Source organism: Chiloscyllium plagiosum, chromosome 22 (genome assembly GCF_004010195.1).
Source record: "Chiloscyllium plagiosum isolate BGI_BamShark_2017 chromosome 22, ASM401019v2, whole genome shotgun sequence".
Taxonomy (NCBI): Eukaryota; Metazoa; Chordata; class Chondrichthyes; order Orectolobiformes; family Hemiscylliidae; genus Chiloscyllium; species Chiloscyllium plagiosum.
In genome coordinates this window covers 39,519,536-39,541,770 of record NC_057731.1, presented here as the reverse complement: position 1 = coordinate 39,541,770, position 22,235 = coordinate 39,519,536, and the positions used below count along the sequence as shown (strand labels likewise).

Below are 22,235 nucleotides of genomic sequence, written 5' to 3'. Positions count from 1 at the left end.
CCTTCAATCTGAAAAGCAATTCTCCACCACCACCTTCTGTCTCTTACCGTCAAGCCAAGCTCACCCATGCAGAACCTTGTCAAAGACTTTACTGAAATACATATAAATAACGTCTGCCGCTCTGCCCTCATCAGTCTTTTTGGTTACCTCCTCAAAAACATAATCAGGTTTGTGAGACAGGATTTCCCTCGCACAAAATCATGCTGACTATCCCTAATCAGTCCTTGCAACTCCAAATGCATGTAAATCCTATCTTTCAGAATCACCACCAACTATTAATCCACCACCGATATCAGGGTCACAGGTCTATAGTTCCCAAGCATCTCCTTATAACCTTTCTTAAATAAAGGCGCAACAATACTATCCTCCCATCCTCCTGCTGAATTTCTCCAGCATTTCATCTTTGCTTCAGAATTCTAGTATCCATGGCATTTTGCTTTATTTTGTAACAATGTGATACTTCCCAGTCCCTCTGAAAAAGTCTGATAGAATTATTGGCTAACACTTGCCTTCTCAGCTCATACAAAGGCATTAATAAGGCACTGCAAGTAGAATGTCACTGTCCACTTTGGCTTGGTTCCATCATGGCACAGGAACCAGAGTCTTAGCTGTTTGTTTCTTCAACCTTTCCCTAGTTCGAGGACAAAGAAAATTATTAATGTACACCCGCATTTAATTTGGGTGCTAACCGGGGTCAGAAACCAAAACCTTCTCGGTCATGATATCTGATATCACACCAAAAAATGCACTTGCACATGGATCATCATTATCACAATTTATTTCAGTAGTACACTGGAAATCAAGCCCCGTAACGACTGGAGTCATCACCAAAATTAAAGATTTTAAAGTTAAAGATAAATACACAAAATTTCCAAATTTACCTGATTTTCAGACCCAGGTTAACAGAAAGCATAGTCAAGGTTTCTGTACTTAACTGGAATTTTTATTTTAAATAAATAATTAGACTCTAACTACAGAATCAGTTATAAACCGTCAGTGTATAACACCACAAATTGAAACACTAATTCCCTTAAACTCATCCTTGGGCACAGACAGCCATAAATATCCAGACAGACAGAGAAAAAAATAGGTGATGGGCAAAGGAGGGCTGGAAGGCAGTTCAGTGGTTTCTTTTTATGGGTTGCTGAGATGATTCAAATGCTGATCGGAACACTGGTGAAGTGGAAAGCTTCTTTAGTTTGAATCTATGTTTTAATTCATTGTGTACTTCAGATTTTGCATTAATGTAGATTTAAATTAAAACATGATTCAAAGATTAAAAATAGTAAGCTTAGAACATTGGTTGAAATGTTCTCTGCTTTCATACTAATGCCTTAACTCAGTTACTTCTTAAGTAATTAGATCCATTGTAGTTATCACGGGAACTTTATCAAGTTAAAATCAATTAAACACCAAACATTTAAGCTTGAATAGGGCATCAAGTTGAGCAAAGAAGGTGAATTAACCTTTGTAGGCAAAATGATTAACCCAATGCACTTCAGCATTCTGAACAAGTAAATTGTATATTAATCCTGCTCCCTTAAGCCTGTTTCCTTGATTTATCAATTATCAACAGGAACAAAAGATTGTTCTACTTTAATTCCTTTTCTTGTAATGGTTTAATTTTTGAAAAAAAAATGTAAGCCAGTTATTGGACTCAGCTTTCATCCACAATAAATAGAGACCAGCTTCTGTTAAAATTTGCAACAACTGACCAAAATGGCACCTCAGCTGTTTGAGAACTTGGCGCAAAGTAAATTTCTAAATTAGCAAAAAATCTAAATACTATTTAAATTTATAGTTATTTGAAGTACTACAGGTGTTCCAAATACAAGACTATCAAGCAAAGGAATGGTTTCAACTTGTGGCAAATACTAAAAGCCTACAGATAAATGTTTCATATTGTAAATGGCTGAATTGCTAAAACAAAATGTTGTCCCAAGATTAGTTTCAATTGTTTGAAAGCATTGATGGTATGTAAGATGTGAACAAGATATGATTTCAGTAGCCAGCAATTCCCAAAAGTAAAAGGAGTTTGATTTCTTTTCTCCTTTTTTAACGAAGGAATATTCTAGGGATATTTAGTTAACTCAGTTGGCTGGACTGCTGGTTTGCAACGTGGAGTGATGTCAACAGTGCTTTCAATTCCTGTACTATCTAAAGTGAACATGAAGGTCCCTTTTTCTCAATGTCATCCCTTGCTTGAGGTGTGGTGACCCACTGGTGAAAGCCACCACCAGTCATTTTTCTCTGATGAGAGAGCAGCACTTTGATCCTCTGGGACTGTGGTGACTACCTTTTATTCATTATTATTTGTAGTCCTTCTATAGTTATTACTGTCATACTTTTTCATTAGTCCTCAGCAAAGGCCTTACCTTTATCCCCTCCATTCATGGATCAACAAATTCAACATGCATTTTGACGTCAAACACTTTCTCCACCAACACCACCTCTGAGCTTACTTTTTCAATCAAAACTCCCGTCCACTTTCTGAGGACCCCTTCGTCACACCCAGTTCCAACCTTCCAATTCAGCACCGTCCACATGACCTGTCCCATTTATCCATCTTCCTTCCCACCTATCTGCACCACCCTCCCCTTTGACCTATCACCTTTACCCCCACTTCCATCCATGTATTGCACTCACAGCTACCTTTCCCCCAGCCCCACCCTCCTCTCATTTATCTCTCTATCCCCGAAGTCCCAGCCTCATTCCTGATGAAGGACTTTTGCCCGAAACGTCAATGTTCCTGCTCCTCAGATGCTGCCTGACCTGCTGTGCTTTTCCAGCATTAGTCTTGACTCTGACCTTGTTGGATCATGTCCAGTCTTTCTAGTAAACTCCATTCATCCCCCTCTGTTTCATATTCCTTGAAGTCCTCCTCTGACAAAAATCTATTGATCTTGGTCTTAATAAGTTCAATTGATACAGCAACCATTGGCTTTTGGAAGAGAGACTTCCAGATGTCCACTTATTTATTTGAAAGAGTACTTCCTGATCTTGATGTTCCAGTTTTAGGATTATATCTCCTAATTCTGTATCCCTTAGCAAATCACTATATTAATAGTTTACTATCAACTTCATAGTACTTAAAATTACAAAATTAAAATTACAAGAGAGATTCTTTGATTAAATCATCCCAATGTTAATTCAGATACAAGCCAGTTGGTGAGGCAAACCAAGACATCTTTGTGGATAGAGTTTAGTAACTACTGAGCCTTTTTATATTTTTTAATCAACCTATTCAGAGATAATGTTACATACCTCTGGAGCATGTGGGACTTGAACCTAGGCCTCCTTGCTCACTACCACTGCACCATTAGAACCCTTTTCCCCAGTCTTTCCATTTTCTTTTCAATTTTTGTTTAAATTTAACCTGTTTTTCTAATCATTTTTGGAGATGCTATTACACACCTCTGGAGCAGGTGGGACTTGAACAAAGGCCTGCTGGCTCCAAGGTCGAGTCACTGTCACTGCACCATAAGCGCCCTTTTAGTCAGTCTTGCAGTTCCTTCCATCCATCAGTCCACCTATCTCTTTAATTTCTTTTTATATTCAGACGTGATCTTGCACACAATTGAACATTTTATCCCACATCATTAGCTGCAGCATGATGGCTCATTGGTTAGCACTGTGGCCTCACAGCACCACAGTTCTGGGTTCAATTCCACCCTCGGGCAACTGTTTGTGTGGATTTCCTCCAGGTGCTCCAGTTTCCTCCCACAATCAAACAATGTGTAGGTTAGGTGGACTGGCTGTACTAAATTGCCTATAGCATCCAGGAATGTGTAGGTTAGATGGATTAGCCATAGGAAAACAGGGATAGGGTAGAGGGTTTGGTCTGGGTGGATGCTCTTCGGAAGGTTAGTTGGACTCGATGAGCTGAACGGCTTGCTTCCACATCGTAGGGACTCCATGATCACCAAATCATCCATGGGTTTTTTTTTACACCCAAAAATCACCACCAGTAAATCCTGTCTGACCTTTTACGTCTACTCAGTTAATTAACACCAATTACTTGTTTAACTACTTGCTATAAGAATAGATTCCCTCTTCTTTAAATTGAAACATTTGAAATATACCACCAATCCTTGAATAAAACTAATATATCTTCTTCTGGCAGCTCATTCCACACAGGTACCACCCTCTGCGTGAAAAAGTTGGCCCTCAGGTCTCCTTTTTATCTTTCCCCTCTCAGCCTAAACCTATGCCTTCTAGTTCTGGATTCCCCCACCCCAGGGATAAGACTTTGTTAATTTATCCTATCCATGCTCCTCATGATCTTATAAACCTCTATGATGTCACCCCTCGGCCTCCGCTGCTCCAGGGCAAAAAAGCCCCAGCTGGTTCAACCTCTCTCTATAGCTCAAATCCTTCAACCCTGGCAACATCCTTGTAAATCTTTTCTGAACCCTTTCAAGTTTCACAACATTCTTCCAATAGGACGGAGACCAGAATTGCACGCAATATTCCAACAGTGGCCTAACCAATGTTCTGTGCAGCCGCAAAATGACCTCCCAATTCCTATACTCAATACTCTGACCAATAAAGGAAAGCATACCAAATGCCTTCTTCACTATCCTATCTACCTGTGACTCTACGTTCAAAGAGCTGTGAACCTGCACTCCAAGGTCTCTTTGTTACAGCAACACTCCCCAGGACTTTACCATTAAATGAATAAGTCCTGCTAAGATTTGCTTTCCCAAAATGCAGCACCTCGCATTTATCTGAATTAAACTCCATCTACCACTCCTCAACCCTTTGACCCATCTGATCAAGATCCCGTTGTAATCTGAGGTAACCTTCTTCGCTGTCTACTATCCTTCCAATTTTGGTGTCATCTACAAACTTACTAACTATACTTCTTATGCTCACATCCAAATAATTTAAATAAATGATAAAAAGTAGTGGACTCAACACTGATCCTTGTGGCACTCCACTGGGCACAGGCTTCCAGTTGAAAACCACCCCTCCACCACCACCCTCTCTTCTACCTTTTGAGCCAGTTCTGTATCCAAATGGCTAGTTCTCCCTGTATTCCATGGGTTCTAACTTTGCTCACCAATCTTCCATGGGGAACCTTGTCAAACACCTTACTGAAATCCATATCGATCATGTCTACCTCTCTGCCCTCAAGAATCCTCTTTGTTACTTTGTTACTCTGCAAAAAAACTCAATCAAGTTTGTGAGACATGATTTCCCATGCATAAAGCCATGTTGACTATCCCTAATCAGTCCTTGCCTTTCCAAATAAATGTACATCTTGTCCCTCAGGATTCCCTCCAATGACTTGCCCATCACTGACGTCAGGCTCACCAGTCAAAATCCCCTGGCTTGTCCTTACCACTTTTCTTAAATAGTGGCAACACGTTAGCCAGCCTCCAATCTTCTGGTACCTCTCCTGTGACTATCGATATTGCAAGCATCTCAGCAAGGGATCTAGTGATTACTTCCCTAATTTCCCACAGTGTTCTAGGATACACCTGATCAGGTCCTGGGGATTTATCCACTTTTATGTGTTTCAAGACATCCAGCACTTCCTCCTCTCTAATATGGACATTTTTCAAGATGTCACCATCTATTTCCCTCATTCAATATCTTCTGTGTCCTTCTCCACAGTAAACACTGATGCAAAATACTCGTTTAGTATCTCCCCCATCTCCTGTGGCTCCACATGAAGGCCACCTAGCTGATCTTTGAGGGGCCCTATTCTCTCCCTAGTTACCCTTTTGTCCTTAATGAATTTGTAAAAATCCTTTGGATTCTCCTTAACCCTATTTGCCAAAGCTATCTCATGTCCCCTTTTTGCCCTCCTGATTTCCCACTTAAGTGTACGCCTACTGCCTTTATACTCTTCTACAGATTTACTCAATCTACCCTATTTATACCTAACATATGCTTCCTTCTTTTTCTCAACCAAACCCTCAATTTCTCTAGTAATCCAACATTCCCTACACCTACCAGCTTTTCCTTTCACCCTAACTTGAATATACTTTCTCTGGACTCGATTTCTGAAAGCTTCCCATTTTCCAGCTATCCCTTTAACTGCGAACATCTGCCCTCAGTAAGCTTTTGAAAGTTCTTGCCTGATACCATCAAAATTAGCTTTCCTCCAATTTAGAACTTCACCTTTTAGATCTGATCTATCCTTTTCCATCACTATTTTAAAACTAATAGAATTATGGTCGCTGGCCCCCAAGTGCTCCCCCACTGATATCTCAGTCACCTGCTCTGCCTTATTTCCCAACAGTAGGTCAAGGTTTGCACCTTTTCTAATAGGTACATCGACATACTGAATCAGAAAATTTTCTTGTTCACATTTGACAAATTCCTCTCCATCTCAACCCTTAACACTATAGTCCCAGTCTATGTTTGGAAAGTTAAAATCCCCTACCATAACCACCCTATTATTCTTACAGATAACTGAACTCTCCTTACAAATTTGTGTCTCAATTTCCTGCTCACTATTAGGGGGTCTATAATACAATCCCAATAAGGTGATCTCCCTTTCTTATTTCTCAGTTCCACCCAAATAACTTGCCTGGATGTATTTCCAATAAAAACCTCCCTCAGTACAGCTGTCATGCTACCGGTAACCAAAACCCTACTCCCCCTCCTTTCTTGCTTCCCCTTCTGTTCTTCCTGTAGCATTTCTATCCTGGAACATTAAGGTACCTGTCCTGTACATCCCTGAGACATGTTTCTGTGATTGCTATGATATCCAGTGCTATGTTCCTAACCATGCACTAAGTTCATCTGCCTTCCCTGTTAGGCTTCTTGCATTGAAATAAATGCCGTTTAATTTATCAGTCCTCCCTTGTTCTCTGCTTTGTCCCTACCTGACTGTTTGACTCACTTCCTTTCTCAACTGTACCAATCTCAGATTGATCGCTTTCCTCACTTTCTCGCTGGGCCCCACCCCCACCCCCAAACCTTACTAGTTTAAATCCTCCCAAGCAGCTCTAGCAAATCTCCCTGCCAGTATATTAATCCCCTTCCAATTCGGGTGCAATCCTTCTTTCTTGTACAGGTCACTTCTACCCCAGAAGAGACTCCAATGATCCAAAAATGCATATACCAGTTCCTCAGCCATGCAGAGTAGTCCTGTGCACATTTTGTTCTACCACTCTTCTTAGTGTCATCTGCAAACTTTTGACGACTACACGTGGTCCCTAACTCCAAATCATCAATGTAAATTGTGAATAATTGGGATCACAACACTGATTCTTCAGGCACACCACTCATCACTGATTGCCAACCAGAAAACCAGTCATTTATCCCCACTCTTTGTTTCCTGTTAGTTAACCAATCTTCTGTCCATGCTAATACATTGCCTGTGATGCCATGCATCTTTATCTTACGCAGCAGCCTTTTGTGCAGCACCTTGTCAAATGCCTTTTTGAAATCTAAATGCACCACATCTACTGGGTCATCATTAATCCACTGTGCTCATAAAGTCTTCGTAGAATTCCAGTAGATTAATTAAGCCTGACATGCCTTTTATGAACCTATGCTGCGTCTGCCCAACAGGACAGTTTCTAACTAGATGCCTTGCTGTTTCTTCCTCGATAATCGACTCCAACATTTTCCCCACTACAGAAGTTTAACTAACCAGTCTATGATCCCACCAATTATCTACCTTTTTTAAGCAGCGATGTCACATTTGCTGTTTTCCAATCTGCTGGAACTGCCTCAGAGTCCACCAAAATTTGGAAAATTACTACAATTGCATTTGCTATTTCTCCCGCCATCTCTTTTAGTATCCTGGGAGGCATTCCCTCAGGGCCAGGAGACTTGTCTACCCTTGGCTCTATTAGCTTGACTAACACTACCTTTTTTGTAATAATAATTGTTTTCAGGTCCTCACCTATCTCTATCCCTTTGTCACTTACTAGCGTATTATTAGTGTCCTCCACTGTAAAGGCCAATATAAAATACCTGTTCAATGCCTCAGCCATTTCATCATGTCTCATTACTAAATCCTCTTCTCATCCTGTAAAGGACCAATGTTTATTTTAGCCAGACTTTTTCATTTTATATATTTATAGAAACATTTGCTATCTATCTTTATATTCTGAGCCAGTTTATTCTCATAATCCATCTTACTTTCTTTATAGCTTTTTTTGTGGCTTTCTGTTGACCTTTAAAGCTTTCCCAATCTTCTAGTTTCCCACTAATCTTGTCCACTTTGTATGCCTCGTCATTCAATTTGATAGTCTCCCTTATTTCCTTTGACACCCATGGGAGATTATCCCTTTTCCTACAGTCTTTCCTTTTCACTGGTATATACTTTTGCTGAGCACTTCGAAAAATTGATTTGGGTGCCTTCCACTGTTCATCAACATAAAGTCTTTGCTTCCAGTTTTCTTTAGCCAATTCCTCTCTCACCCTATTGTAGCCTTGCTTGTTTAAGCACAATACCTTGATATTGGATTTTATCTTCATACTTTCCATCTGTATTCTAAATTCAATCATGAAGTAATCGCTCTTTCCAAGCAGATCCCTAACTATGACATAATTAATTATTCCTGTGTCATTACACAGGACCAGATCTCGGATAGCTTGCTCCCTCGTTGATTCCATTACATACTGTTCAAGAAAATTATCACAGATATGTTCACTGATCTCCTCCTCCTCCTCAAGGCTACCCTGACCGACCTGGTTCGACCAATCAACATGTAGATTAAAATCCCCCATGATAATCGCCATACCATTTTTACAGACATTAGTTATTATTTATCGCCCATCCCAATGTGATATTATTATTTGGTGGCCTCTAGACTATTCCTATCAGTGACATTTTCTTCTTAGAATTTCTAATTTTCACCCAAATGGATTCAAACTTATTCTCCATAGAACGTAATCGTATCTCACCACCGCCTTGAAGTCATTCTTAAGTATTAGAGCTACACTATTTCCCTTACCATCCAGTCTGTACTTCCAAATAGTCTGATACTCCTGAACTCCCAGTTGTTACCATCCTGTAATCATGTCTCCGTAATAGCTACTAAACCATATCCATTCGCAATGATTTGTGCTGTTAATTCATCTATCTTATTGCGAATGCTGTGAGCATTCAGTTAAAGGTGCCCTTATGCTCGTACCCTTTTCATGAATTCCAACGTCTCCATTAATAATATCTCCTGAGTTATCCTTCGTTTTTACTTCTTTCTTAGTCTGCCATGTAGTTAAATCCTCCTGCACACACGTTAACCTGCTGTTTACCTTTTTATTTACCATCATACTTCCACTTCCTCCTTCCCTCCCATCCCCTGCCAATTCAGTAGTTTAAAGTCCTATTGACCACACTATTTAATTATCCTTTTTGCTAGAACATTGGTTCAGGTGGAGAACGTCCCATCGGTATAGATCCCTCCTGTTCCAGTAGTGATACCAATGCCCCATGAAATGGAACCCCTCTTTCCCTCACCAGTTCCTCATCTTTCACCATTTATAGTATATTTAAATTTGCATTCTCAGATCCAAGATGAATGATTTTGTGCTTCCCTACATTGAATTTTATCTACCATAGATAATGACATCTAACTTCAAGTACTTGTGCTTCCGAATTTTGTGTCATTTGCAAACTTATATCTACAAGTCACCATTCCCTCATCCATGTCATTTAAATACACAAAAGCTGAGCCCCCCCCGCCCCCATTATAAAACCCTGGGGATTACCATTTGTCCTATCCAACCAATCAGCGAATTATTCTTTTTTATTTCTGCATACACTCTCCTACCTTCAAACCAATTATTAATCCATGTGCAAAGTAATGTCGTGTCCTCCCAATAGAATGGTAGGTTTCAAGAAATCTTTGAAATCAGAAGAAATACATTATGTACTTTAAAACTAAAATTAATTGCAGCACATACAGGCTAATTAGAAATGGAAAGCGAGCAGAAGTCTTCAGTTGTTTAAAAGAGACCCCAGGTATTTCTAATACCATCTGTATTTTCCAACTCTTTATCATTGTCAGTTATTTTATTGCATGAAAATTGACAATATATATAAAATGTTGGGATAGAATGATTTCATTGCATGTGACCAGAATTTAATAAATTATGCATTCCAAATTAATACCAAGAGTCTAGGTGAAGTTATTGTTCAATTTTTATGCTGTGTGTTCATTGAGCATGTAGCGATTATATTTCACAGATGTACAATACGTTAGTCATTTACGTGTGAGGCTATAAATTCATTGTTTCAGTTAAAACCTTTATTAAAAATTGCTTCATTTTATTAAGCGGACATGTGAATGAAATACTCAAATGTACGTGATATATTACAATGAATTGTAAATGGGAGTCATATAGCACCACTTGGCTTTTGCCAGAACGTACATTGTTTGATAATGATAGGTTGTTATACACTAAGTAATGCCCATTGAATTATGCTGCTGAAGTTCAACCATGCACCTCGTAAAAGTGATGAAGATTAATTTCCTGAGTTTGTTATTCTTCGCAGATTATCACATCAGTTGGCAATCAAACTGGCTTCTTTCAGCTTCAGATGGTGTTCTTACCAATTGTTTTGCTGATCTGTTTATTTTCATTCTTTGCATTTTCCAACATGCTCTTTTTGTAACCTACATTTATATGTGCGTTTGTATTTACATCACATGCTTTGATCTTTTTTCAGACTTTTGATAGGCAATTTCCCGAAGTAATTTTTATTTATTGATTGTTCAGTTTTAGCTTTCATGGTAATTGGAGTCACACTCAACTCATTTGTTTTGGAAAATGTTTGCTGTACATCTCATCATTGTGCTTATCCTAAACCCACACGAAAATTGATTTAGAACATATATACAGGAGCGTATTGAAAAGGTTTGCAGAACGTGGTGAAAGAACAAAACAAAAATCTAAACAAATTGGGGATAGTTTTCATAGGTTTCTCAAAAAAAAAAGATAGGATGGACTATAACCCATTAAAAATACTGATAGGAATCCTGAATAATGCTACAGCCCTTAACTGAAACTTTTATTTCAATGTAAGAGCATAATTTATGGGAACAGAATTAGGCCAATCGACTCATTGAGTTTGCTCTGCCATTCAATCATGGTTGATCTGTTTGTCAACCCCATTCTCCTGCCGCCTTCCCATGACCTTTGATCCTTTTACTAATCAAAAACCTATCTCTCTATCTCTGTCTTGACCTCCACAGCTTTCAATGGCAGAAAGTTTCACCACCCTCAGGCTGAAAAATAAACTTCTCATCTCAATTCTAAAGGATTGTCTTTTCACTCTGAGGCTGTGCTCTTGGGTCCTAGTCTCTCCTCCCCATCCATTCTATCTAGGCCTCTCAGCATTCTCTTAGTTTGTGATATTCCCCTATTCCTTTTGAAATCTCTCAAGTACAAACCCGGAGTCCTCAACTTGTTTGCAATAGAACATCTAAACAAAACCGCAATGAATAAGAGTGGAAGTGACAGACCCACTTGTATCTATACAATTTGACACCTGTTCAGTTTCCTATAGTGTAACAAAGTAAACAGGATTCAACATCTGACCTTACGGTTCAACAGTTTGAAACAGATTTCAGCTTATTGGTCACAATTCTCTAATGGTACTGTAGTACGAGTGATTGACATCCCAATATATCTAGTAACGTGAGTATATTGGAAGCTGGTTGCAATGAAACTATACTGGAAATTATTAATGATAGAAGAGTTTTATTAAACAATCCAGAGATCATTAGTCCACTGCTAAACTGCATGCTTGTCATCTTTTTAAGACTGTATTGTCTAACTAATAAGCCAAGTTCTCTTAACAGTTCATTGTTACTGAGTTAGAAGGCAGAACCATGTTTGTACAAAGAACTAAGTAAAGAATTCGCATTTCTACAATATCTTTTGTATCCACCAGATGAAGATTGTCATTGCCAGTCTTTACATGTCACGTCATCCTTTTGTTTCTTAATAGAAAACTCAGAATTGTCTCTCAGGATTTTTTTTAAACCCTACTAGCTGGTTCTTTATCTCCATATAATGTAAATTTTATTCCTCCTTTGCATTATTTTTTCTGATTAAAGTGTTTGAGTAAAGTTATGGATTCAAATTTATGTGCACAAATTCAAAGCATTTTATCCTATTAGTAAATATTCATAGCTAAAAGTAAGTGGCATGTAAAACTCTTCAAATTGGAGAAAGGTCATTAATAATTAGATTAGATTAGATTAGATTACTTACAGTGTGGAAACAGGCTCTTCGGCCCAACAAGTCCACACCGCCCCGCCGAAGCACCACCCACCCAGATCCATTCCCCTACATTTACCCCTGCACCTAACACTGCGGGCAATTTAGCATGGCCAATTCGCCTAACCTGCATATTTTTGGACTGTGGGAGGAAACCGGAGCACCCGGAGGAAACCCACGCAGACACGGGGAGAATGTGCAAACTCCACACAGTCGTTCGCCTGAGGCGGGAATTGAACCCTGGTCTGTGGCGCTGTGAGGCAGTAGTGCTAACCACTGTGCCACCGTGCCGCCCACTATTTAGGAGAAAAAGCACTTGAGAATTTATAGTTGAAAGGACAAATGAAGTTGTATTTTTACATAACTTTGTGCATCATCATGGAGAAAAGGTATTACCTGCACTTTCAATTATGTGTGTTATGCAGAATGGATAAGGCCCTAAATTTGGTGAACACATAGAAAGCACTTAAATGAACTTCAAATTTTATTTGAAATAATAGGAGATTGTCACCTGTCTTCATTCCAAGAAACGCCTATTGTGTAATTATGTCTTTTCTGCAAATGCAATTAGATAGCAATGTATTTTCTCCATTTTGCTTGAATAGTTAAGTTCTCAGTAAATTTTTTTAACCATGTCACATTAAACATTTGTCATTTAAAATAGTACATTATACTTTTTAAAGATTTTTTTTAATCCAGGTTTGCTTTGATTTGTCAACAGGAGTCAAGGTGACATCCTCTGTGCATGTTTTGAAGCTTATAAAGCAAGCTGGTGACAAAGTAATGGTTTACTATGAGAGGCCTGTTGGTGGACATCAGAATCAACAATGTAGTTCTCTCCAAGATAACTTTGGCCAACTTGAGGACACAAACTTTGGTTCACAGTTTGGTCCACAAACATTCGATGATGAAGGTGTTTTAGACAGTGCGGATGCTAAAGATGTGGATTCTGAATTTGAAGAATTAATATGCCCTGAAATCAAACTGCCATCCACAATAATAAAGGAGGATTTTGCACTAAGTAATCAAAGTCCAAAGCGCTCAGTTGCTACACTTGCTGCAAAACCTTTGGGAACCATATCTCCTATTCTGAATCGCAAATTAAACTTGGGCAATTATCAGATACCCCTGAAACCCCAGCAAAAAGATGTGGTTAAATCTGTTCAATCAAAGTGTCCAGATATCCCTGATGTACAACTGCCTAGTAAGCCAGTATCGGGATCCACAAATAAACCTCCTGTACCCCCAAGGCCCCAAATTAAACTTACTTTGGCTTCCTCTGAAACCCAGTACCAGCTTGAATCTGGTGATGTTGCTACAGAAAAACTTGACAAACCAATTCCTTCCACCAATAGTGCAGAGAGAAATGTGGAAAAGAGTATAGGCAAAATTGGGGACCAAAATGAAGATCCATCCCTATCCAAATCAGCTGCAAGTAAACAAGATTCCAAGGAAAAAGCTCCAGAAGCTACCTGCAATATGCGCGATGGAGCAGAAGATAATCAAATCTGGGAATCATCAGAGGTTGTCTACCGCAAGAGGTTTGGAAAGTGGAACAAGGCAACATGTGTATTTGAGGTTGAAAGCCACCATAAGTATGTCAATGTTGCAATCTGGTGTAAAGAGCCCTTTAAACCAGGTGGACTTATTTGTTTAGGCCACGCAAGTATAAAACTTGAAGAGATAGCAATGGAATGTCTTTCTACAGCTTCACTGGAGTATCAGGCAACTTTCAGGCTAAGTGCTCCTGAACCAAAAGCTGCTGTCAGTAGGACTGCACTACGAAATCTAAGCACTCATAAGGGATTCAATGAGAAACTGTGCTATGGTGACATTACATTAAATTTTACATATCTAAAAGAAGGTGATACAGAAACCTCTAGTGTTCAAGTAGAAAAGGAAAATGTAGATATGTTACCAGAAGATATTCCTGCTTTCAGTAAGGAAGATCTTAGTAAGTCATGCACAGAGAAGAGGCATAATTTCCAAGATACTCAGTTTCAGAACCCAACTTGGTGTGATTACTGTAAAAAGAAAGTCTGGACCAAAGCAGCTTCTCAATGCATGACATGTGCATTTGTTTGCCATAAAAAGTGCCAGGACAAATGTCTAGCAACAGAGCCTCCCTTTTCAGTTGCTCCAGAAAGAAGAGTTGACTTGGAATCAAAGTCATCCTTCAACAGGTCTACAGGATTAACACGACACATCATTAATACTAGTTCACGCTTGCTGAACCTAAGGTCAGCACCCAGAGCTCGCCTTGCTGACCCTGGAGTTGATTTGGTAGAACCATCTCCAAAACACACTCCAAACACCTCAGACAACGAAAGCAGTGACACTGAGACTTACAGTGCCAGTAGTCCCTCCAAAAGACAAGCTGCTAGCACAGGAACCAAGTTACCAGTTAAGAAAGAAGGCGGCCTTGATGATAGTGTATTTATTGCTGTTAAAGAGATTGGCCGGGATCTTTATCGAGGGTTGCCATCAGATGAACGCTGTCAAAAACTGGAATTGATGTTGGACAAGCTACAAAATGAAATAGACCAGGAACTAGAACACAATTATGCTTTAATCAAGGAAGAGAAAGAGAGCACAGATCCGAGAAAGAAGTTGCTCCTGTCTGCTGCCCTTTCTAAGTCAGGTGAACGACTTCAAGCTCTCACGCTGCTCACAATCCATTATAAAGCAGGGTATGAGGATTTGGAATTAAGTGAGAGTGTATCTTCAGAACAGCAAACAAGAAAGGTCACAAAGCTTTCAGATGACATCTTATCTATAACAGCAGATGAAATTGACATTGTCAATCAGACAGATGTGCAGTCATTTACTGATGTATCAAATGAGCAAATTATTGATGATGCTGAATCCCTTTCATGATTTCATTTAAATTTCCTGATGAATCTACTCAACCAAATTTACTATTTTGTTGATTTTCTTCCTTGCTTCTGTGCAATAACGCAATTGTACTTCTGTGTTGTGATTTTGACTTTTCATGTGACTACAGTGTCAACAAACTACACAGCCAATTCTGTCTAAGACTTCCTCTCCCCATTTCAGAAGTTTTTAGTAAGGTATATTTAAATTAATTCTTGTAGTGATGGTACTCTGCGGATGAGTCTATGATATGTTGGAAAGATGGACTTGAATTCTTTTTTTGGGACCAGGTTTTAAAATTTGAATCATGTCATAAACCTGTAATTCTTTAAGTTCACCTCTTTTTGTTCTTTGCATAGATATTTCTTTGCCAAATGTGTATCAACAACGCAAACTGTGGTGAGCTTTTGTGTCTATTAAAGGTATTTTAGTAAAGCAGAGTTTGCTACTATGTATGTTGTTTCTTTACAGATGTTTGTAATTTAAAGGATGACTATTTGGAACCTCAAATACTTGTGCAAGGGTGCAAAAAATGCACTGACACTTTCTTATTTATTGAAACAGTAATATGTATTATGAAGAGATGTCTATTGACTTTATACTTAAAGTATGTATTGCATGGTAAAACATTCAGCAAGGTTCACTACGCAGACCTGCAGATAGTTAAATTTTGAAGAATGTGACAATTCAAATTGACACCAAGTTGTAATTTTTGCACATGGAGGTAAATTAAAAGTTGTTACTGAAGCTGAGAAAGTAACACTAATTAATTTGCAAGGTTTTCAGTTTGGATAATTGAACCCTAGTGTTCCCCACCTCTACCACAGCAAAATGAAGAGTTGGGTGTCTATAACATTAGCAGTGCCCAATAAATATGATTCTGAAAATTTGTTGTTTTTGTAACCTTATTTAATTCTATGTATGGATTGTTTTAAATAATATAGATAATGTTCTCTTTGTACATGTGTTAAACACAAGTGAACATTAGAAGGCCCTTTAATGCTGAAGTAGTGGACCCTCAAGTGGAGAAAATTTAAGTGTCAGTATTTCTATAAATACATTTGTCCCTGGTTCCTTGGAAGGAAATGCTTCCAGCCATGCCTAAGTTTGAAAGAGGGAAGTCCTATTCAGACCATGAGTTATTACATACACGACCATTTCATCTGTTGGTTGGACCTGTACAATAGGGCAAGTTAACTTGGTTGATGTGCAAGTTTACAGAACATACCAGTCGAAGGTTATCACTGGTTAGCTTATTGTAAACAAATTAACAAAAAACGTCCATGAATTTTAATTGCTAGCAAACAATCCATAGAATCATTCATTTTTATTGTGCAGACAAACTATTTGACTTGATCATTCTTTTGTTGAGTCTTAGAAAGAACTATTTAATTGGTCTAACTTCCTTGATCTTTCCTCATAACACTTGCCTTTTCAAATATCTCTATAATTTCATTTTGAAAGTTATTATTGACTCTACTTTCACCATTTCAGGCAGTGTATTGTAAATCATAAACTTCTGGTGTAAATATTTTTTTCATTTGTATCCTGGTTCTTTTGCCAATTACTTAAATCTAATTATTGTACTGTCCACCAATAGCAATAGGTTCTCCTAAATCCTGTCCATTTCCATTTAAATGTTCTCTGTCTGCAGAGGACAATCGTAGCTTCTCTCATCTCCACATTATTGAATTCCCTCATTAAATTAATACCATTCTAATCTCTAAACTCCTGATGTGTATTAATGATCTTGATCTTTATGTGTAGATGGCAATTTCAAAGGTTGCCAATGATACAAAAGCTTCAAATTAATGTAAACTCTGAGGAGGACTGTGTAGCACTCCAAAAGGACATAGACAAGTTGATGAATTGAGCATATAAATGGTAAATGGAGTTAAAGTATGAGGTGATACATTTTAATATGAAGAATATGGACAGTACTTGGGAGTAGAGGGACATGAGTGAATATGAGCATAGATGACTGAACGTGGTAGGGCAGGTGCAGAGATAATGCATACAGTTTCTTACGCTTTATTAATAGGGGCATGGTGAACCATTGCAGGGAGGTTATGCTGAACTTATACAAGAGACTTGGTAGACCTCAGCTGGAACATTGTGTGCTGTTGCTTCTAGAGATAAGAAACTTCAGTTACGAGGATAATTTGAAAAAAATGGACTATTCTTCTTGGAGTGAAGAATGCTAAGAGGAGATCCCAACACATTTTCAAAATTGAGTGGTAGTTTGGAAGGAACTGCACCTGCTGATAAAAGATTCAAGAATGGCAGGGCAGATTTAAAGTGATTTGCAAATGAAGTTAATATGTGAAGAAGAACTGTTTCACATGGATGGTTCAGATCTGGAGGTGCACCGCCTGGAAAGGTGGTTGGAGGCATTGAAGCATTCAGGAGGGAATTGTTTCTGTTCACATAATCATACAATGTGCAAAGGCATGGGAAAAGAGTAAGTAAATGGCAATCATAAATGTCAGTCATAATGTTTTTTGGAGAGCCCCGTGCAGAAATGATGGGCAACTGTCAAAAAATTTTGCAATGCTATGGAATCTAGCAGAAGATATTTTTGCATATTTTTTCCAATTGACATATATTTCTACCGTGGATCAAAACTGTTTTCCTTTGTGCACCTACATAATATATACCATGGTTAAATGTAAAGTCCCCACTCTGCTCAACTGCTGTGCTCAATTTACCCTTAGTAATAGTAACTCCGCAGCAGTGTAACATTTTTCCAATTCCTACACAGATCTTCAATTAAAACTGAACAAAAGTATAAGGAGCTTTGTGATAACGCAAAAGCAAAAATACTGCAGAAGCTAGAAGTCGAAAATAAAAACAAAGCTGGAAAACTTAGATTTTGTTGCATTGAGAGAAACAGAGTTAACACTTTGAATTCGAGTGACATCTTCGGACTAGAAGAGAGATAGAAGTGTGATGGATTTTATGCTGTTGAAAATGATGGGAGAGGGTCAGGTAGAACACTTTCACCCCACCAGCTTCCCCATTCAAAGGAAATATTTTAAGAAAATAAGAAACAGGAGCAGGAGTAGGTCATGTGCCCCTCGAGCCTGTTGACATTCAATAGGATTGTGGCTAATCTTTTCATGGACTCAGCTGCATTTCCCCGCCCACTCATGTTAACCCTTAATTCCTCTACTGTTGTAAAATCTACCTTCCTATGTATTAAAAGTATTCAATTCATTTTGGCTGATTACGAATAATAATTCACTAGAATAAATTAAAACTTGTATTGAGTGCTCAGTGCTATATATAAAAGCTGTGCAGTATGAAGTTTGACCAATTTCTGAGGGTTGCAGCTAAGAACATGATACCTCACTCTGCTACACAGATATTCTCAATAAATTTCCTTACTTGTCCTCCACCATATTTTAGAACTTGGTGATTTGTGTTATATTTTTGATTGGCCGCAACAGTCCTCTGGGATCTCATCCAACTAGTTATTCTGTGTTTTGAACTGATAGATGGATAGAGTAATTGCTGGCTTTCATAGTGAAAATGGCATCAGATGTAGCACATCCACCCACCCTATTATCCAAAAGCACTGAACTGACTTCACAGGTCTGTATGACTCCATGTATTTATAGTCAGCAATATATTCAAATTAAGCTTTGGGTTAACATCAAGCAAATATTTAATGTATTTGTTTTAAGTTTCTATACTTTAACAGAAGCTTTTAACCATGTAAAAAAAGTTAACAGCTCTGCTGAAATTGATTTATTTCAGAACCAAGGTTAGCAATGCGACAATGTAACATCCTACACAAGGACAGAAATTATTTAAAAGGGAGCTGGATAATTTCATGTACTAAAGGATGATGTACCTCATGGTTACTGAAGTCTCTTGGTGCATTTGTTTTTTTTGGGTTTAGACAGGAAATTCAAAAGTTACTTTTCTCTAATTCAGGCTTTTTTCAACTATTTTGCATCTACTGATGTTTGGAATGCCATTATATTTATCTGTAGCATAACCATTGGGATAAACTTGATGAGGCCAAGTGAACTCTTCCACTTTATCTTTTCTGTATATTTGTGTGTAACAGCCGTGTCCATTTCCAAATGAGGAAGGCAATTCCTCCCAGTCTAGTTTATTTGCTAATGTTTTTGAAAACTTTTAAACATTAAAATGTTTACGAATACAGAAGAAGTATAATTTTCAAATGGCCATTTCAAGCTCTTATTTAATATATCTAAATCCAAATAACAACTAAATTAATAAACCAATGCCATTTTTATTCAGAGTACTTTTATTACATACATTTGTCCATGAAATGAAGGAACACACACCCACATAACACATCTGATTGCAGATTAGGAACCCACTTATTGGTCAACAGGAGAGGTTCTGTACATATTTATTTATATTTTCCTATCTTTGTGCACAAAGCGGCCAACTGTCCAATCTGTCTGTGAACAGTGATTATATTTGCATGAACATGACATGTTGTCTTTACCATAAAATGTCTTGTCACTATGCAATAAAAGCCAATTATAAAAGCCTACTTTTAGGTATTCATGAACAATGTTGACAGAAACAAGTCACAGAGGAAAGTTTAAAGCATGGTCTTTGAATATTCATCAACTGTAATGCATCATGGTGCTTGTATGTATGGCTGGACATTTTGTGAAGTTAACTTGTAACCAGATACATGTGGAGCATTAATCAGTAAAGGTGTACCAACATATCGAATCCATGTAAATATATTTTATATAACAAAGGCACATGAGTTACAGAACAGAAAATAGATTGGCCACAATGTAAACATGTATAAATTTTAGAAAATGCTGTTGAGGATTGCTTTCCAAACTAGTTAATGGTTTTCACATTTTAGTGCCCTAAAAGTTTTCTGTATTTCAACCAAATGTTCAGTCACTATATGCAACTTTATCGGTGTGAAGAGTATGATGCCTTTTACGGAAAGGGGGAAATGTTGTTATTCATCTCGCTAAATGTCAATTAAAGTTTCAACTTCATTAATTAAGAACAGAATTAATCTTTTTTTGGATAGCTAGTTGCTTGACTTGTGAACTTTCCTGTGACGACTTATAAATAAACATTACAGGTATATTATATCTGCTAAGGCATCCCATATGTTGTTTTTTCACATAAAATGAATTGTCCACAATCCACAAATCTGATTTGTAGAAATGTATTAATCTTTAAAAATCTCATATGGGCGGAAAAACCTTTAAGCAAACTTACAATAATAAATGTTCAGATTCTAATATGTGCATACACATGGGTTTGTTCTCACTAACCAATACATGTGTATAAAATATAACTGAATAATAAAAGCTTTGAAAACTATTCATTGATTAAAAATTTAAAAATGGAATAAACATTCCAATTGTTGTGATAAGGCTGCTGGCATTCAATTTTACTCAACTAGCATTATGCCTCCTACCCCCATACCCTATGATCATATGGGTAAATAAAGTTACAGCTTTGGTATGTTTTAATGAACAACAAATTATAGAATATGTGTTACTACATTTAGGACACTTTTTCAAGGACAGTTCACAAAGCACTGCATACTATACATGAAAATATATATTGTAAAGAATATGATATGGCTGCAATCATTCATCACTCTCAGACTCTTCCTCATTATCAACCACAGGGGCCTTCTGAAAGTGGTCCTGAGTTGTGTACATTTTGGTTTTAACAGTGCAATTTTGATTCATCAAAATAGCCTAAAATAAAATAAATTCAAGTGTTATTGTGCACAGAGTTTTAGCAATCTAAAGCAACTACTGCTAAATTGTTTGCAGTCTCTTACCATCTTTTCTTCCTTGGCGGGAGGGCTTCGAAGGAAAAAGCACAATGGAGCATATATTATGTCAATGATACCAATAATTATCATTAACCAAGGGAATCCTATTGTTTTAGCAATGGCTCCACCAGTTGAAGGCCCTGAAAGGACATAATAAATTAGAGAAGGGAAAAACAGTATGCTAGTTTTTAGATTAGATTCCCTACAGTGTGGAAACAGGCCCTTCGGCCCAACAAGTCCACACCGACCCTCCAAAGAGTAACCCACCCAGACCCATTTCCCTCTGACTAATGCACCTAATACTGTGGGCAATTTAGAATGGCCAATTCACCTGACCTGCACATCTTTGGACTGTGGGAGGAAACCAGAGCACCCGGAGGTAACCCACACAGACACGGGGAGTATGTGCAAACTCTACACGGACAGGTGCCCGAGGCCAAAATCGAACCACAGGTGAGGTGCCTGGTGTTGTGAGGCAGCAGTGCTGACCACTGAGCCACTGTGCCCCTCGAAAACATTTGAAGTTAAATAGTTTTTTGGAATCTGATGAATTCTTTGGAAGTGTAACCTAAGCATTTTTTCACCAGTTTTAAGTAAGTTTTGATGTTGCTTTAAAGTTTTATGATGATAAAACCAAGCTAGGTGTACACCAATTAATTAGTAGAATCATCATGAGAGCAATAATAATTGTTACACTGACTGTACATTATCTCCATGATAACATAAGGAAAAAAATCTCTTTTGAAATTAGAGCCACTAACAAAGTAATAAAAACAAATTACTGAAGTCTCATTCTCCCCTCAAGCTGTTCAGATCTAACCTGTTCAAGTTATTATATGAACCAGCTTAGTCATGTTACTCCTACTCAGGGTTTCAATCAGAATTTTAAACCACACATACTTTGCTGTTAAGATTGTGCCTATGGAAAGTAGATCAAGTGAAACATTGCAGTTTCTAATTCTTTCAATCATTTCTAATTGCATTAATGTCATGTAATTCACACTGATTAAACACAAAAATATTTAACCAAGTTAATTGCATTAAAAATAATTTAAGGTGATAACTATTTCCCATCATTGTTTTGATGTTTTACAATTGCAGGAAATGATAGGTGAAGGAGTTGTACTTTAACATTATCCAGAATGATTACAGTGACTATTGCTTCTACTGTAGCCAGTAGCCGTAAAGGTATTTGCTCACAGTTTGGGAAAAATGAGATAACAAGAATCCAGAGAAAGTACATTCCTGTCAGGGTGAAAGGAAAGGCTGGTAGGTATAGGGAATGCTGGATGACTAAAGAAATTGAGGGTTTGGTTAAGAAAAAGAAGGAAGCATATGTCAGGTACAGACAGGATAG

The 22,235-nt window shown here is 37.9% G+C and overlaps 2 protein-coding genes across 5 annotated transcripts in view; one reads left to right on the top strand and one right to left on the bottom strand.

Moving 5' to 3' along the window:
- Positions 1-15,512, top strand: part of pdzd8 (PDZ domain containing 8) — a 205,906-nt gene extending 190,394 nt beyond the window's left edge. Inside the window, exon 5 of the mRNA XM_043712836.1 lies at positions 12,920-15,512. Coding sequence (XP_043568771.1) covers positions 12,920-15,075 — 2,156 coding nt within the window. The 3' untranslated portion in view covers positions 15,076-15,512. The remainder of the gene's footprint in view (positions 1-12,919) is intronic.
- A 4,532-nt stretch (positions 15,513-20,044) lies between these two features.
- Positions 20,045-22,235, bottom strand: part of slc18a2 (solute carrier family 18 member 2) — a 35,928-nt gene continuing 33,737 nt past the window's right edge. For all 4 annotated transcript variants that reach the window (XM_043712839.1, XM_043712840.1, XM_043712837.1 and 1 more), the window contains 2 exons: positions 20,885-21,018; positions 20,045-20,798 (listed from right to left, as the gene is read on the bottom strand). In XM_043712839.1, the coding sequence (XP_043568774.1) occupies positions 20,685-20,798; positions 20,885-21,018 (248 nt within the window). In that variant the 3' untranslated portion in view covers positions 20,045-20,684. The remainder of the gene's footprint in view (positions 20,799-20,884; positions 21,019-22,235) is intronic.